At 45.1% G+C, this 16,905-nt stretch overlaps 1 protein-coding gene across 1 annotated transcript; it reads left to right on the top strand.

Annotated features, from left to right (window-relative positions):
* The first annotated feature begins 14,606 nt into the window (after nt 1-14,606).
* Nucleotides 14,607-16,279, top strand: LOC123414562 (chaperone protein DnaJ-like). Its single transcript, XM_045106667.1, has 5 exons — nt 14,607-14,992; nt 15,096-15,180; nt 15,415-15,482; nt 15,655-15,711; nt 15,845-16,279. Exons 1-5 carry the CDS (start codon nt 14,891-14,893, stop codon nt 15,974-15,976), a joined length of 444 nt encoding a protein of 147 aa, XP_044962602.1. The 5' UTR covers nt 14,607-14,890; the 3' UTR covers nt 15,977-16,279.
* The last annotated feature ends 626 nt before the right edge of the window (nt 16,280-16,905 follow it).

Raw genomic sequence — 16,905 nt, 5'->3', positions numbered from 1 at the left:
GTAACTGGGTGACTATAAAGATGCTCTACAGGTATCTCCGAAGGTGTTAGTTGAGTTAGTATGGATCAAGACTGGGATTTGTCACTCCGTGTGAACGGAGAGGTATCTCGGGGCCCACTCGGTAATACAACATCACACACAAGCCTTGCAAGCAATGTAACTTAGTGTAAGTTGCGGGATCTTGTATTACGGAACGAGTAAAGAGACTTGCCAGTAAACGAGATTGAAATAGGTATACGGATGCTGACGATCGAATCTCGGGCAAGTAACATACCGAAGGACAAAGGGAATGACATACGGGATTATATGAATCCTTGGCACTGAGGTTCAAACGATAAGATCTTCGTAGAATATGTAGGATCCAATATGGGCATCCAGGTCCCGCTATTGGATATTGACCGAGGAGTCTCTCGGGTCATGTCTACATAGTTCTCGAACCCGCAGGGTCTGCACACTTAAGGTTCGACGTTGTTTTATGCGTATTTGAGTTATATGGTTGGTTATCGAATGTTGTTCGGAGTCCCGGATGAGATCACGGACGTCACGAGGGTTTCCGGAATGGTCCGGAAACGAAGATTGATATATAGGATGACCTCATTTGGTTACCGGAAGGTTTTCGTGCATTACCGGAAAAGTTTCGGGCTCATCGGTAGTGTACCGGGAGTGCCGGGAGGGGTGCCGGGGACCATCGGGAGGGGTGTCACGCCCCAAGGGGTCTCATGGGCTATGGGAAGAGATAAACCATCCCCTAGTGGGCTGGAATAAGTTCCCACTAAGGCCCATAAGGTTTGAGAAGGAAAAAACACAAGGTGGAAAGAGTTTCCAAGTGGGAAGGTGGAATCCTACTCCAAGTAGGATTGGAGTAGGACTCCTCCACCTCCAATTTCGGCCAAACCTTTAGGTTTTAAGGCTGCCTCCTCCCCTCCCTCCCACCTATATATACGGAGGTTTTAGGGCTGATTTGAGACGACTTTCTCACGGCTGCCCGACCACATACCTCCATAGTTTTTCCTCTAGATCGTGTTTCTGCGGAGCTCGAGCGGAGCCCTGCTGAGACAAGATCATCACCAACCTCCGGAGCACCGTCACGCTACCGGAGAACTCTTCTACCTCTCCGTCTCTCTTGCTGGATCAAGAAGGCCGAGATCATCGTCGAGCTGTACGTGTGCTGAACGCGGAGGTGCCGTCCGTTCGGTACTAGATCGTGGGACTGATCGCGGGATTGTTCGCGGGGCGGATCGAGGGATGTGAGGACGTTCCACTACATCAACCGCGTTCTCTAACGCTTCTGCTGTACGATCTACAAGGGTACGTAGATCACTCATCCCCTCTCGTAGATGGACATCACCATGATAGGTCTTCGTGCGCGTAGGAAAATTTTTGTTTCCCATGCGACGTTCCCCAACATGATGCAGCAAAGTAGAGATAAGTATTTCCCTCAGTTTGAGAACCAATGTATCAATCCAGTAGGAGTATCAAGATGAGGCACCAATGCACCTGCTCAAGAACAAACAAACTTGCACCCAACGAGATAAAGGGGTTGTCAATCCCTTTACGATTACTTGCAAAGTGAGATCTGATAGTGATAATAGGTAAATATAAATCAATAAATAAAAGTGCAGCAAGGTATTTTTGTATGTAGATCTAAATATATAGTGTAAAATAGACCTGGGGGCCATAGTGTTCACTAGAGGATTATCTCATGATATCAAGTATTACGGTGGGTGAACGAATTACTATCGAGCAATTGATAGAATCCCGCAAAGTCATGACGATATCTAAGGCAATGATCATACTTATAGGCATCACATCCGAGACAAGTAGACCGATACTTTCTGCATCTACTACTATTACTCCACACATCGACCGCTATCCAGCATGCATCTAGTGTATTAAGTTCATAACAAACAGAGTAACGCCTTAAGCAAGATGACATGATGTAGAGGGATAAATTCATGCAATATGATATAAACCCCATACTTTTACCCTTGATGGCAACAACACGATGCGTGCCTCGCTACCCCTTCTGTCACTAGGTGAGGACACCGCACGGTATGAACCCAAAATAAAGCACTTCTCCTATTGCAAGAATTATAGATCAAGTTGGCCAAACGAAACCCATAACTCGAAGAGAATTACAAGGATACGAAATCATGCATATAAGAAATCAGAGGAGACTCAAATAATATTCATAGATAATCTGATCATAAATCCACAATTCATCGGATCTCGACAAGCACACCGCAAAAGAAAGTTACATCGGATAGATCTCCATGAAGATCATGGAGAACTTTGTATTGAACATCCAAGAGAGAGAAGAAGCCATCTAGCTACTAGCTATGGACCCGAAGGTCTGTGGTGAACTACTCATGCATCATCGGAGAGGCAATGGTGTTGATGAAGAAGCCCTCTCTGTCTGAATCCCCCTCCGGCAGGGTACCAGAACGGTCCCCAGATGGGATCTCGCGGAAACAGAAGCTTGCGGCGGCGGAGAAGTATTTTCGTGTCTCTCTTCGTTGGTTTGGGGATTTTAGGGAATTTATAGGCGAAAGAGGTAGGGACAAGGAGGCACGGGGGGGCCACGAGCCTGCTAGGCGCGCCCCCCTGGGGCGCGCCTAGGGGGCTCGTGGCCTCCTCCGTGGCCCTCTGACTTGGTTCTCAAGTCTTCTGGATCCCTTCTATTATGGAAAAAATCATCCCGAAGGTTTTATTCCGTTTGGACTCCATTTAATATTCTTATCTGAAAAAGGTCAAAAACACGGAAAAAATAGAAAATTGGCATTCGACACTTAGTTAATAGGTTAGTCCCAACAATGATATAAAATAGCATATAAGCATATAAAACATCCCAAGTTGATAATATAATAGCATGGAACAATCAAAAATTATAGATACGTTGGAGACGTATCAATGTTATGTTGTCGTCGTTACCATCATCGATGGGACTAGGAATAGGAAACGCGTTAGCGAATAGCTCCTGGTGAAAGCCGTCACGAGTACGACTTCGGCTTCGTCATGTACATCGGGCTCAAATGTTGGAAATATGTCGTAGAGGCAATAATTAATTAGTTATTATTATATTTCTCTATTCGTGATAATCGTTTATTATCCATGCTATAATTATATTGATTGGAAACTCAAATACATGTGTGGATACATAGACAAAACATTGTCCCTAGTAAGCCTCTAGTTGACTAGCTCGTTGATCAAAGATGGTCAAGGTTTCCTGACCATAGACAAGTGTTGTCGCTTGATAACAGGATCACATAATTAGGAGAATCATGTGATGCACTAGATCCAAATTATGAACGTAGCATGTGATCGTGTCATTTTATTGCTATTGTTTTCTGCGTGTCAAGTATTCATTCCTATGACCATAAGATCATGTAACTCACTGACACCGGAGGAATACCTTGTGTCTATCAAATGTCACAACGTAACTTGGTGACTATAAAGGTGATCTACAGGTATCTCCGAAGGTGTCCATTGAGTTAGCATGGATCAAGACTGGGATTTGTCACTCAGTGTCACGGAGAGGTATCTCGGGGCCCACTCGGTAATACAACGTCACACACAAGCCTTGCAAGCAATGTGAATCAAGTGTGAGTCATGGGATCTTGTATTATAGAACGAGTAAAGAGACTTGCCGGTAACGAGATTGAAATAGGTATAGGGATACTGACGATCAAATCTCGGGCAAGTAACATACCGAAGGACAAAGGGAATGTTATACGGGATTATATGAATCCTTGGCACAGAGGTTCAACCGATAAGATCTTCGTAGAATATGTAGAATCCAATATGTACATCCAGGTCCCGCTATTGTATATTGACCGAGGAGTGTCCCGGGTCATGTCTACATAGTTCTCGAACCCGCAGGGTCTGCACACTTAAGGTTCGGTGACGTTTTAGTATAGTTGAGTTATATGTGTTGGTGACCTAAGGTTGTTAGGAGTCCCGGATGAGATCACGGACGTCACGAGGGTTTCCGGAATGGTCCGGAAACGAAGATTGATATATAGGAAGTTGGTGTTTGGATTCTGGAAAGTTTTTGGGCATTGCCGGCGGTGTACCCGGAGTGACGAATGGGTTCCAGGGGCCCACTGGATGGGCCCACCACGCCCCAAGGAGTCCACATGGGTTTATTGGATGTGCAATAAGGTATAATGGGCTGACAAAGTCATCCAAGGAAAGCCCATGAGGAAAAAGTGGAAAATCCAAAAGAGGTAGGAAAATAAGGAAGGAGTCCAAATCCAAGTGGGATTGGAGAAGGATTCCTCCCTCCCACTTCGGCCGACCCAAGGAGGCCACCTTTGGCTGGCGCCCTAGGACTTTGCCCCACCCCTTGGCTCCTCCTATATATTATAGAGGTTTAGGGCTGTTTGAGACACAACTTTGCCACGTGCAACTCAAACCTACACCTCATAGTTCTTCCTCTAGATTAGATTTCTGCGGAGCTCGAGCGGAGTCCTGCAAGAATAGATCATCACCAACACCGACGCGCCGTCACGCTGCCGAAGAACTCATCTACTTCTCCGTATCTCTTGCTGGATCAAGAAGGTCGAGATCGTCAGCGAGCTGTATGTGCTGAACGCGGAGGTGTCGTCCGTTCGGCGCTAGATAGAAACAGATCGTGGGACGGATAGTGGGACGACGGTGATTTGAATCACGAAGTTGTACGACTACATCAACATTGTTTCTTAACGCTTCCCGCTGAGCGATCTACAAGCGTATGTGGATCAAATCTCCCTCTCGTAGATGAACATCACCATCATAGGTCTTCGTGTGCGTAGGAAATTTTTTGTTTCCCATGCAACGTTCCCCTACAATGGCATCATGAGCTAGGTTCATGTGTAAATGTTATCTCGAGTAGAACACAAAAGGTTTTGTGGGCGTTGATGTTCGATTTCCTGCCCTCCTTAGTCTTTTCTTGATTCGGCGGTATTGTTGGATTAAAGCGGCCCGGACCGACATTACTCGTACGCTTACGAGAGACTGATTTCATCGAGTAACATGCAACTCGTTGCATAAAGATGACTCGCGAGTGAATGTTTCTTCAACTTTAGTTGAATTGGTTTTGACCGAGGTGGTCCTTGGAGAGAGTTTAAATAGCAATTTGCACATCACTGTTGTGGTGTTTGGGTAAGTAAGATGCGGCCATACTAGATACCCATAGCAGCCACGTAAAACATGCAACAACATATTAGAGGACGTCTAACTTGTTTTTGCAGGGTATGCTTGTGATGTGATATGGCCAAAGACATGAAGTGATATATTGGATGTATGAGATGATCATGTTGTAATAGTTGATATCGACGTGCACGTCGATGCTACGTCAACCGGCAGGAGCCATTGGGTTGTCTTTAAACTAACGTTTGTGTTTGCATATGCGTTTACTATATTGCTAGGTTGTAGCTTTAGTAGTAATAGCATAGATAGCACGACAGCCTCGATGGCGGCACGATGATGGAGATCATGATGATGGAGATCATGGTGTGGCGCCGGTGACAAGAAGATCATGTCGGTGCTTTGGTGATGGAGATCGAGAAGCACAAGATGATGGCCATATCATGTCACTTATGAATTGCATGTGATGTTAATCCTTTTACGCACCTTATTTTGCTTAGAACGACGGTAGCATTATAAGGTGATCTCTCACTAAAATTTCAAGAAGAAATTGTGTTCTCCCCGACTGTGCACCGTTCGACAGTTCATCGTTTCGAGACACCACGTGATGATCGGGTGTGATAGACTCAACGTTCACATACAATGGGTGCAAAACAGTTGCACACGCAGAACACTCGGGTTAAACTTGACGAGCCTAGCATGTGCACACATGTCCTCAGAACACAAGAGACCGAAAGGTCGAGCATGAATCGTATAGTTGATATGATTAGCATAGAGATGCTTACCACTGAAGCTATACTCAACTCACGTGATGATCGGACTTGAGTTAGTGGATTTGGATCATGTACCACTCAAATGACTAGAGGGGTGTACTTTTTGAGTGGGAGTTTATTAAGTAATTTGATTAGTTGAACTCTAATTATCATGAACATAGTCAAAAGGTCTTTGCGAATTATGATGTAGCTTGCGCTATAGCTGTACTATTTTTATATGTTCCTAGAGAAAAATTAGTTGAAAGATGATAGTAGCAACTTTGCGGACTGATTCCATGAACTGAGGATTGTCCTCATTGTTGCGCAGAAGGCTTATGTCCTTAATGCACTGCTCGGTGTGTTGCACCTCGAGCGTCGTCTGTGGATGTTGAGAACATCTGACATACACATTTTGATGACTACGTGATAATTCAGGGTGTAATACTTAACAACTTAGAATTAAGGCACTGAAGACGTTTTTTAACGTCGCGAAACATATAAGATGTTCTTAAAGATGAAATTGGGATTTCATGCTCGTGCCCTTGTTGAGAGGTATGTGACCTCCGACAAGATTCTTTGTCTACAAAGTAAATGGAGAAAAGCTCAATCGTTGAGCATGTGCTCAGATTGTCTGAGTGCAACAATCGCTTGAATCAAGTGGGAGTTAATCTTCCAGATGAGATAGTGATGGTTCTCCAAAGTCACTGCCACCAAGCTGCTAGATCTTAATGATGAACTATAACATGTCAAGGATATATATGATGATCCTTGAGTGATTCGCAATGTTTGACACTGTGAAAGTAGAAATCAAGTAGGAGCATCAATTGTTGATGGTTAGTAAAACCACTAGTTTCAAGAAGGGCAAGGGCTAGAAGGGATACTTCATGAAATGGCAAACCAGTTGCTGCTCTAGTGAAGAAACCCAGGGTTGAACACAAACCCGAGACTAAGTGCTTCTGTTATGAGGAAAACGGTCACTCAGGCGGAACTACCCTAGATACTTGGTAAGATGAGAAGGCTGGCAAAGTCGACAGAAGTATATTTGATATACATGATATTGATGTGTACTTTACTAGTACTCCTAGTAGCACGAGGGTATTAGATACCGGTTCGGTTGCTAAGTGATTAGTAACTCGAAATAAAAGGTACGGTATAAACGGAGACTAGCTAAAGGCGAGGTGACGATACGTGTTCGAAGTGTTTCCAAGGTTGATGTGATCAAAACATCGCACGCTCCCTCTACCATCGGGATTGGAGTTGAACCTAAATAATTGTTATTTGGTGTTTGCGTTGAGCATGAACATGATTGGATCGTGTTTATTGCAATACGATTATTCGTTTAAAGAGAATAATGGTTATTCTATTTACTTGAATAATTACCTTCAATGGCTTACTGAATCTCGATCGTAGTACTACACATGTTCATAATATTGATGCCAACAGATACAAAGTAGTAATGATAGTACCACTTACTTGTGGCACTGCCACTTGAGTCATGTTGGTGTAAAATGCATGAAGAAGCTCCATGCTGATGGATCTTTGTACTCACTCATTTTTGAAACGTTTGAGACATGCAAACCATACCTATTTGTATAAAGGCATGAAGAAACTCCATGCAGATGGATCGTTTGGACTCACTTGATTTTGAGTCACATGACACATGCAAATCATACCACATGGGCAAGATGATTGAAGGCCTCGTTTTCCATTGAGATGGAACAAGAAAGTAACTTCTTGGAAGTAATACATTTTTTATGTGTGCAGTCCAATGAGTGCTGAGGCACGCAGTGGATATCGTTATGTTCTTACTTCACTGACGATTTGAGTAGATACAAGAGTATTTACTTGATGAATCACAAGTCTGAAATATTGAAAAGTTCAAAGCTATTTCAGAGTGAAGATCGTCGTGACAAGAGGATAAACTGTCTACGATATGACCGTAGAGATGAATATCTGAGTTGTGAGTTTTGGTACATAGTTAAGACAATGTGGAAATTGTTTCGCAATTCATGCCACCTAGAACACCATAGTGTGATGGTGTGTCCAAGCGTCATAGCTGCGCCCTATTTGACATGGTGCATACTATGATGTCTCTTATCGAATTATCACTATCATTTATGGGTTATGCATTAGAGACAACCGCATTCACTTTAAATAGGGCACCGCGTATTTCCGTTGAGATGACACAGTTTGGAGAAACCTGAGCTGTCATTTCTTGAAAGTTTGGGGCAACAACGCTTATGTGAAAAGGCTTTAGTATGATAAGCTCAAACCCAAAGCGGATATATGCATCTTCATAGGATATCCCAAACAGTTGGGTACATCTCCTATCTCAGATCCGAAAGCAAAGTGTTTCTTTCTAGAAACGGGTCCTTTCTCGAGGAAAGGTTTCTTTCGAAAGAATTGAGTGGGAGGGTGGTGGAACTTGATGAGGTTATTGAACCATCACTTCAACTAGTGTGTAGCAGGGCGCAGTAAGTTGTTCCTGCGGCGCCTACACCAATTGAAGTGGAAACTGATGATGGTGATCATTAAGCTTCGAATCAAATTACTACAAATCTTGTAGGTCGACAAGATCGCGTACTACTACAGAATGGTACAGTAACCCTGTCTTGGAGGTCATGTTGTGGAACAACGATGAACCTACGAGCTATCAAAGAGCAATGGTGGGCCTGGATTCCAACAAATGGCTGGAGGCCATGAAATCCGAGAGAGGATCCATGTATAAAACAAAGTGTAGACTTTGGAAGAACAACTTGATGGTCATAAAACGGTTAAGTTAAGATGGATCTTTAAAGGGAAGACAGACGATGATTGTGAAAAGTCACCATTAAGAAAAGCTCGACTTATCGCAAAGATGTTTCCAACAAGTTCAAAGAGTTGACTATGATGAGACTTTCTCACTCGTAAGATGCTAAAGGTCTGTTGGAATTATGTTATCAGTCGTTGCATCTTGCAGATGGATGTCAAAACATTGTTTTCTCGGCAGTTTCCTTGAGGAAAGATTGTATGTGATACAACCAGAAGGTTTTGTCGATCCTAAGGATGCTAACAAGTATGCAAGTTCCAGCAATTCTTCTGAGGACTGGTGCAAGCATCTCGAAGTTGGAATATACGCTTTGATGAGATGATCAAAGATTTTGGGTTTATACAAGGTTTATGAGAAACTTGTATTTCCAAAGAAGTGAGTGGGAGCACTATAGAATTTCTAATAAGTATATGTGGTTGACATATTGTTGATCGGAAGTAATGTAGAATTTCTGTAAAGCATAAAGGGTCGTTTGAAAGGAGTTTTTCAAAGGAAAAACCTGGATTAAGCTACTTGAACATTGAACACCAAAATCTATAGAGATAGATCAAAATGCTTAATATGACTTTCAATGAAAATGCATGCCTTGACAAGTTTTTGAAGGAGGTCAAAATAGATCAGCAAAGAAGAAGTTCTTGGTTGTGTTGTAAGGTGTGAATTTGAGTAAGACTCAAAGCCTGACCACAGCACAAGAAAGAGAAAGGACGAAGGTCGTCTCCTATGCCGTAGGCTCTAAAGTATGCCATGTTGTGTACCGCACCTCATATGTGCCTTGCCATGAGTGTGTCAAGGGGTAAAAATAGTGATCCATGATTGAATCACTAAACAACGGTCAAAAGTTATCCTTAGTAACTAGTGGACTAAGGAATTTTTCTCGATTATGGAGGTGATGAAGGAGTTCGTCGTAAAGAGTTACGTCGACGCAAGCTTTGACACTAATCCGAATAACTCTGAGTAGTAAAACGGATTCGTATAGTGGAGCAGTCATTTGGAAAATTTCCAAAATGGCACATTAGTAGGAGCACCTAGAGGATGACATAGAGATTTGTAAAGCACACTTAAATCTAAAAGGTTCAGACTAGTTGACTAAAACCTCTCTCACAAGCAAGACGTGATCAAACCCCAGAACAATATGGGTGTTGTATTCGTTAAAATCACATAGTGATGTGAACTAGATTATTGACTCTAGTGCAAGTGGGAGACTGTTGGAAATATGCCCTAGAGGCAATAATAAATAAGTTATTATTATATTTCTTTGTTCGTGATAATCGTTTATTATCCATGCTATAATTGTATTGATTGGAAACTAAAATACATGTCTGGATACATAGACAAAATACTGTCCCTAGTAAGCCTCTGGTTGACTAGCTCGTTGATCAAAGATGGTCAAGTTTTCCTGACCATAGACAAGTGTTGTCGCTTGATAACGGGATCACATCATTAGGAGAATCATGTGATGGACTAGACCCAAATTATGAACGTAGCATGTGATCGTGTCATTTTGTTGCTATTGTTTTCTGCGTGTCAAGTATTCATTCCTATGACCATGAGATCATGTAACTCACTGACACCGGAGGAATACTTTGTGTGTATCACATGTCACAACGTTACTGGGTGACTATAAAGGTGCTCTACAGGTATCTCTGAAGGTGTCCGTTGAGTTAACATGGATCAAGACTGGGATTTGTCACTCCGTGTGACGGAGAGGTATCTCGGGGCCAACTCGGTAATACTACAGCACACACAAGCCTTGCAAGCAATGTGACTCAACTGTGAGTCACGAGATCTTGTATTACAGAACGAGTAAAGAGACTTGCCGATAACGAGATTGAAATAGGTATAGGGATACCGACAATCAAATCTCGGGCAAGTAACATACCGAAGGACAAAGGGAATGTTATACGGGATTATATGAATCCTTGGCACAGAGATTCAACCGATAAGATCTTCGTAGAATATGTAGGATCCAATATGTACATCCAGGTCCCGCTATTGGATATTGACCGAGGAGTGTCCCGGGTCATGTCTACATAGTTCTCGAACCCGCGGGGCCTGCACACTTAAGGTTCGGTGACGTTTTAGTATAGTTGAGTTATATGTGTTGGTGACCGAAGGTTTTTCGGAGTCCCGGATGAGATCACGGACGTCACGAGGGTTTCTGGAATGGTCCGAAAACGAAGATTGATATATAGGAAGTTGGTGTTTGGATTCCGGAAAGTTTTCGGGCATTGCCGGCAGTGTACCGGGAGTGACGAATGGGTTCCGAGGGCCCACTGGATGGGCCCACCACGCCCCAAGGAGTCCACATGGTTTATTAGATATGCAATAAGGTATAATGGGCTGACAAAGTCATCCAAGGAAAGTCCATGAGGAAAAAGTGGAAAATCCAAAAGAGGAAAATAAGGAAGGAGTCCTAATCCAAGTGAGATTGGAGAAGGACTCCTCCCTCCCACTTCGGCCGACCCAAGGAGGCCACCTTTGGCCGGCGCCCTAGGGATTTGCCCCACCCCTTGACTCCTCCTATATATACTAGAGGTTTATGGCTGTTTGAGACACAACTTTGCCACGTGCAACTCAAACCTACACCTCATAGTTCTTCCTCTAGATTAGATTTCTACGGAGCTCGGACGGAGTCCTGCAGGAATAGATCATCACGAACACCGGCGCGTCATCACGCTGCCGGAGAAATCATCTACTTCTCTATCTCTCTTGCTGGATCAAGAAGGCCGAGATCGTCATCGAGCTGTACCTGTGCTGAACGCGGAGGTGTCGTCCGTTCGGTGCTAGATCGGAACAGATCATGGGACGGATCGAGGGACGACGGTGATTTGAATCATGAAGTTGTACCACTACATCAACTGCGTTTCCTAACGCTTTCCGTTGAGCGGTCTACAAGGGTATGTGGATCAAATCTCCCTCTCGTAGATGAACATCATCATGATAGGTCTTCGTGTGCGTAGGAATTTTTTTGTTTCCCATGCAACGTTCCCTGATACGTCTCCATCGTATCTACTTTTCCAAACTCTTTTGCCCTTGTTTTGGATTCTAATTTGCAAGATTTGAATGGAACTAACCCGGACTGACGCTGTTTTCAGCAGAACTGCCATGGTGTTGTTTTTGTGCAGAAATGAAAGTTCTCGGAATGTCCTGAAAATTTACGGAGAATTTTTCTGGAAAATATGAAAAATACCTGCGGAAAGATCCACCGGAGGGGATGGGCCAGTGGACCACAAGCCCTGTTGCCGCGGCCTCCCCCCTGGCCACGGCAACCAAGCTTGTGGGGCCCACGTGGCTCTGCCACCCCCAAACTCAGCTCTATAAATTCACTTTCATCCCGGAAAAAATCAGAAGAGAAGATTTCGCCGCGTTTGCGATACGGAGGCGCCGCCACATCCTGTTCTTCATCTGGAGGACAGATCTGGAGTCCGTTTTGGGCTCCGGAGAGGGGAAATCGTCGCCATCGTCATCATCAACCTTCTTCCCTCTCCAATTCCATGAAGCTCTTCATCGGTCGTGGGTAATCTATTTGTAGGCTCGCTGGGTGGTGATGAGTAGGATGAGATCTATCATGTAATCGAGTTAGTTTTGACGGGGATTGATCCCTAGTATCCACTATGTTCTGAGATTGATGTTGCTACTACTTTGCCATGCTTAATGCTTGTCACTAGGGCCCAAGTGCCATGATTTCACATCTGAAATTATTATATTGTCACCAATATATGTGTGTTTTAGATCCGATCTTGCAAGTTGTAGTTACCTACTATGTGTTATGACCCGGCAACCCCGGAGTGACAATAACCGGAACCACTCCCGGTGATGACCATAATTTGAGGAGTTCATGTGTTCACCAAGTGCTAATGCGTTGTTCCGGTTCTTTATTAAAAGGAGAACCTTAATATCCTGTAGTATCCTTTTGGACCCCGCTGCCATGGGAGGGATGGACAATAGATGTCATGCAAGTTCTTTTCCCTAAGCACGTATGACTACACACGGAATGCATGCCTACATCACATTGACGAACGAGAGCAAGCCACATATCTCTCCGTGTTATAACTGTTGCATGATGAATGCCATCCAAACGAATCACCGACCCATTGCCTACGAGTTTGTCCCACTGCTGCTGTTACTTGTTCTGCTCTGCTGCTGTTACTACTGTTGCTTGCTACTGTTGCTACTTGTTACTGCTGTCACTACTGCTGTTCCTTGCCACTGTTGTTACTCGTTACACTGCTGCTACCTGCTACAATACTTGTTCGCTCGACGTTGATGGGAAAAGACTATTTCCGTCTACGGGAAACTTCTGGCGCCATTGATACGACAGTTAGGAATAGTCTGCCGTCAACAGATCGTTTCTAACACCGTTGTTATCATCCTACTTTGCTACTGATACTTCGCTTGCAGATACTAATCTTTCAGGTGTGGTTGAATCTGACACATTCAGCTGCTAATACTCAAGAGTATCCTCTCACTTCCTGCCTGGCGAACCAACAAATTTGGGTTGAATACTCTACCCTCGAAAACTGCTGCGAACCCATGCGCTGGTGGGCCATTGCAAGACAATTGCTAATTGTTGAGTAACTAGGAGCAGTTCTGGCTCTGTTGTCGTGAAGGCATCAAGCCAGGGACACGTCAACAACATTCTTCTAGTGTCGTTGCCGGGGACTGCCGTTAGCATTCCCCTACATCAAATGCACCATAGAGCTTGGAATTTTCGATGCCATCCACGACTACGGTGGCAGCGCCGCGCTCGGCGAGCTGGCCATCATTATCATGCTCGTTTCTTCCTAGCTCCCGTGCTTGTGCCGCCTCATGCACGTGCTCAGCGTCTCGGTGCGTGCTCCGGCAATATATTCACGCCAAGTGCAGCGTATGGATCCTCACACCGTCACGCAGGCCCAACCAACGGTTAGGACTGAGGAGTGGTTCGTTACCGGCAATATGTTCAAGTACCTCCCCCTGGCCAATGTTGTTCTGCTTGTTGAATGTGTGAGGCTCGAACGGGATTAATATAGCTTCAACAAGACATGCAAGTGCAAGAAGCTAATCTAAGCAAGCAAGTGGATCAATTCCTAAGCTAGCTACGGAATTTGATTGTGAGTTTATGGGAAAAGTTGCTCGGCTATAAACATAGCCATCGCAGCACGCGGCAGGATCGCGGACACGAGATGGAGCAGGCGGATGCGAGCGACTCGATGTGCTTGAACCTTGTGTCAACGACGTTGAGGCATATGGCCACCTTGGAGTTGGAGGTAGTGGATGAAAACCCGCGTTGATTTGAGGAGAACGAGCGAGAAAAAGATTGAAAAGAAGATGAACATGACATGTAGGATAGGATATGCCAACGGGAGCAATGTGTGATCCCGAGCGGGATAAACCTTTTCTCGGTGCGCTAAGTAGGTTCAAGATTAAGATTAACCGGAATCAAGAAATATAGAGCGTCGATTTCAAGGATTGAAATGTTGAGGTTTGATTTCAACGAGCTGTTTAAAATAGACTTTTCTCATATAAGAGCCCGAGAGGGGAAGTCGGTTGCGCAACACACATGCATGCATACGTATCGATCACTATGTTCAGTGAACCTGAAGAAATGTTTTTCTATGTACGTATGATACGAGCTGCAGCATACGTTGCACCTTGGGAGGGATCCCCCATGCCGACCTCGTTGACCCCTGCCCACCCCCTCGCTACCGAATTTACTTTGTTCTTCTTCTTTCCATAAGAGGGCCAGCTGCATGATCCCAAATTAGGACAGGGTCACTCAGTGACCAGAGTGAGTGACGGGGTAGTGACCTACCAGGCGGCAACATGTGTCCGGTTACCAGATAGAACCATTCGATGCTCTTCGACAGCAACCGCGCACCACAGCCACATGCTGATGCAGTGATGCCGATGCCGATGTAAGCGCGGCCACACATCCATCGGCCATCGGCCGAAAATATCGCTGCCCGGACGTACTGCAGCTAGCACCAAGTTGCATGCTGTGGCTGCTGCTGCTCATGTTGCCCGGTTGCTGGTGCAAGCGAGGAGGTGGACGGTGACATACATCCCCCCGGACCCCCGCCGTCGGCGACCTGCCTCCAGCCTATAAGTAGGCGGCCATGCGCTGCGGCAGACAGCCACTCTAGAGTCTAGAGGCACACCCACACAAGCAGCGGCTGAGCATCGCCGGTCCAAGGTAGTTGGTTGGTTGGTTGCAGTTGCAATGGCCGGCTGCGGAGGGAAGGACGGCCTGTACGCCGTGCTCGGGGTCTCCAGCGACTGCTCCGACGCTGAGCTGCGAAGCGCCTACAGGAAGCTCGCCATGGTCCGTCCGTCGACTGGTTCCCCTCCTCTGTTCTCTCCATGCCCAGCTTTGCTACGCACAGTAGATGATTTCTCTGTTTCTTGGCTCCCATGTTGGGCTGCAGAAATGGCACCCAGACAAGTGCGGCAGCTCCGGCGGCGCGGAGGCCGCCAAGGCCAGGTTCCAGAAGATCCAGGCAGCCTACGCGGGTAATTTCATCTTCCTCTTCGTCTTACTCTGCCTTTTGACGTTGAGATGGATTCTTACCGTAGAGAGAATGTGAGGCTTTATCCCTCCAAAAAAAAGAGGAATGTGAGGCTTTGCTGCTGCATACGTGCTCTGTTGTGGATGTATATTTACGTATGCGCCCACGGCCACGAAAAAGAGACGGGCGTAAGAGAGAGGGTGGCGTGGTTTGAACTTTGAACTGAACATGCATGCAGTTCTGTCGGACCCCAACAAGCGTATCCTCTACGACGTCGGAGCCTACGACAGCGACGGCGACGATGAGGTATGTATGCATGTTGCTTTATTTATTACTGTACTAATTTTATTCTAATCTAATCAATTGTACTATAATATATACACGTCGGTCAAAGACTAGCTACCTCAATTACCTTACCGGTGAGATGAGATCTTTGGTGGCTAATCTCTTCTTGGTTCACCGTCGTGCTTTTGCTTAGGGTGCAGGAGAAATACTGGGAGACATTCTCGAGGCGATGAACCAGACACCTCCACAGGTAAGTGAGAATCAACTAGTAATCACTTGCAACTCAACTGACACCCCTGCTTATATAGATACTATCATGGAGGTTTTTACCGAGCAGAGCACTACTTACTTATTGCTTACTGGACCATACGAATACCATGCAGGAAGACGGCGAGAGCGAGAGCTTGGAGGATCTGCACAAGCAGTTCGAGGAGCTGTTCCTCAAGCCCGACGCCTACAAGTCGCCGCCGACGCCGTCGTCGTCGTCGTCCAAGACAAGGGTCAGCAGGAAGTAGATACAAAGGCTCCCAAGATGAATCATCTTCGTACGTGGAGAACTGGAGATGCGGCTCACAAGAGAGAAGCGCACCACAGAATCAGATGCCATGTCATGCTAGGCTCCTAGCCATCCACGGAGAATGTTGAATGTTCAGCTACCATAGCATAGCCTAGTCACTACAAATTTATTTAACCGTCATCCACTCATGCATGTCCGGTGGAATGCGAGATGAAACCTTAAAGCGCGGAATTTTCCACGTTGTGATTTGTACTAGTACTTTGCTTGCAATTAATGAATAACAATTGTGTCAATTAATGAATGAAATTTGTGTCAAATTTATAAAAAAATGTATCTTTGCTGTGATTTGAACTGCAAAAACTTCTTACATTTAGTTACAGCGGTAGTATTACGCACAACAATGGATTCGACGCACTGGGTTCGAAAGTGGTTCAACTATGAATGTGTTCATCCTCGCTTTTGCACGGAACTTTGCTTTTCATCCACCTTGGGGAGATTGTCGTGCCATTTCTCTCATCAAGCAACGACGACCCGAGTCTCATCAAGCAACGACGACCCGAGGAAAGGCCTACGCCACCTTCAAGTGATCATGAATCATCTCTTCGAACTCTTGAGTCCTATCGTGCTGAGCTGGCAACGCGTCTAAGAAATGCATAGAAGACTACTGAGAAAGCAGTAAGAAAGGCTGCCAAAGAAGCTGAAAACATTCGCCTTCTCAAGGAAGATCTTGAGAAGAAAAAGGTTGGAGAATCGTTTGAAGGTCGCTCCAAGAGGAAACACGATCCTAGTGCTCCCGTCACTTCGAGAAGGAAAGCACATGCGAAAAAGAAAGAAAAAGGTCCTCTTGAGACCAAAGACAACTCTTCTTCCGAAGATGATCTCCCTCTTACTAAGGAAGAGGTTGAGGCCACTCTCAACGAGCAAGTC

This window comes from Hordeum vulgare, chromosome 1H (assembly GCF_904849725.1).
Source record: "Hordeum vulgare subsp. vulgare chromosome 1H, MorexV3_pseudomolecules_assembly, whole genome shotgun sequence".
NCBI classification, from domain to species: domain Eukaryota; kingdom Viridiplantae; phylum Streptophyta; class Magnoliopsida; order Poales; family Poaceae; genus Hordeum; species Hordeum vulgare.
Note: the sequence above shows the minus strand (reverse complement) of the source record. Positions and strands in the feature narration are given on the sequence as shown.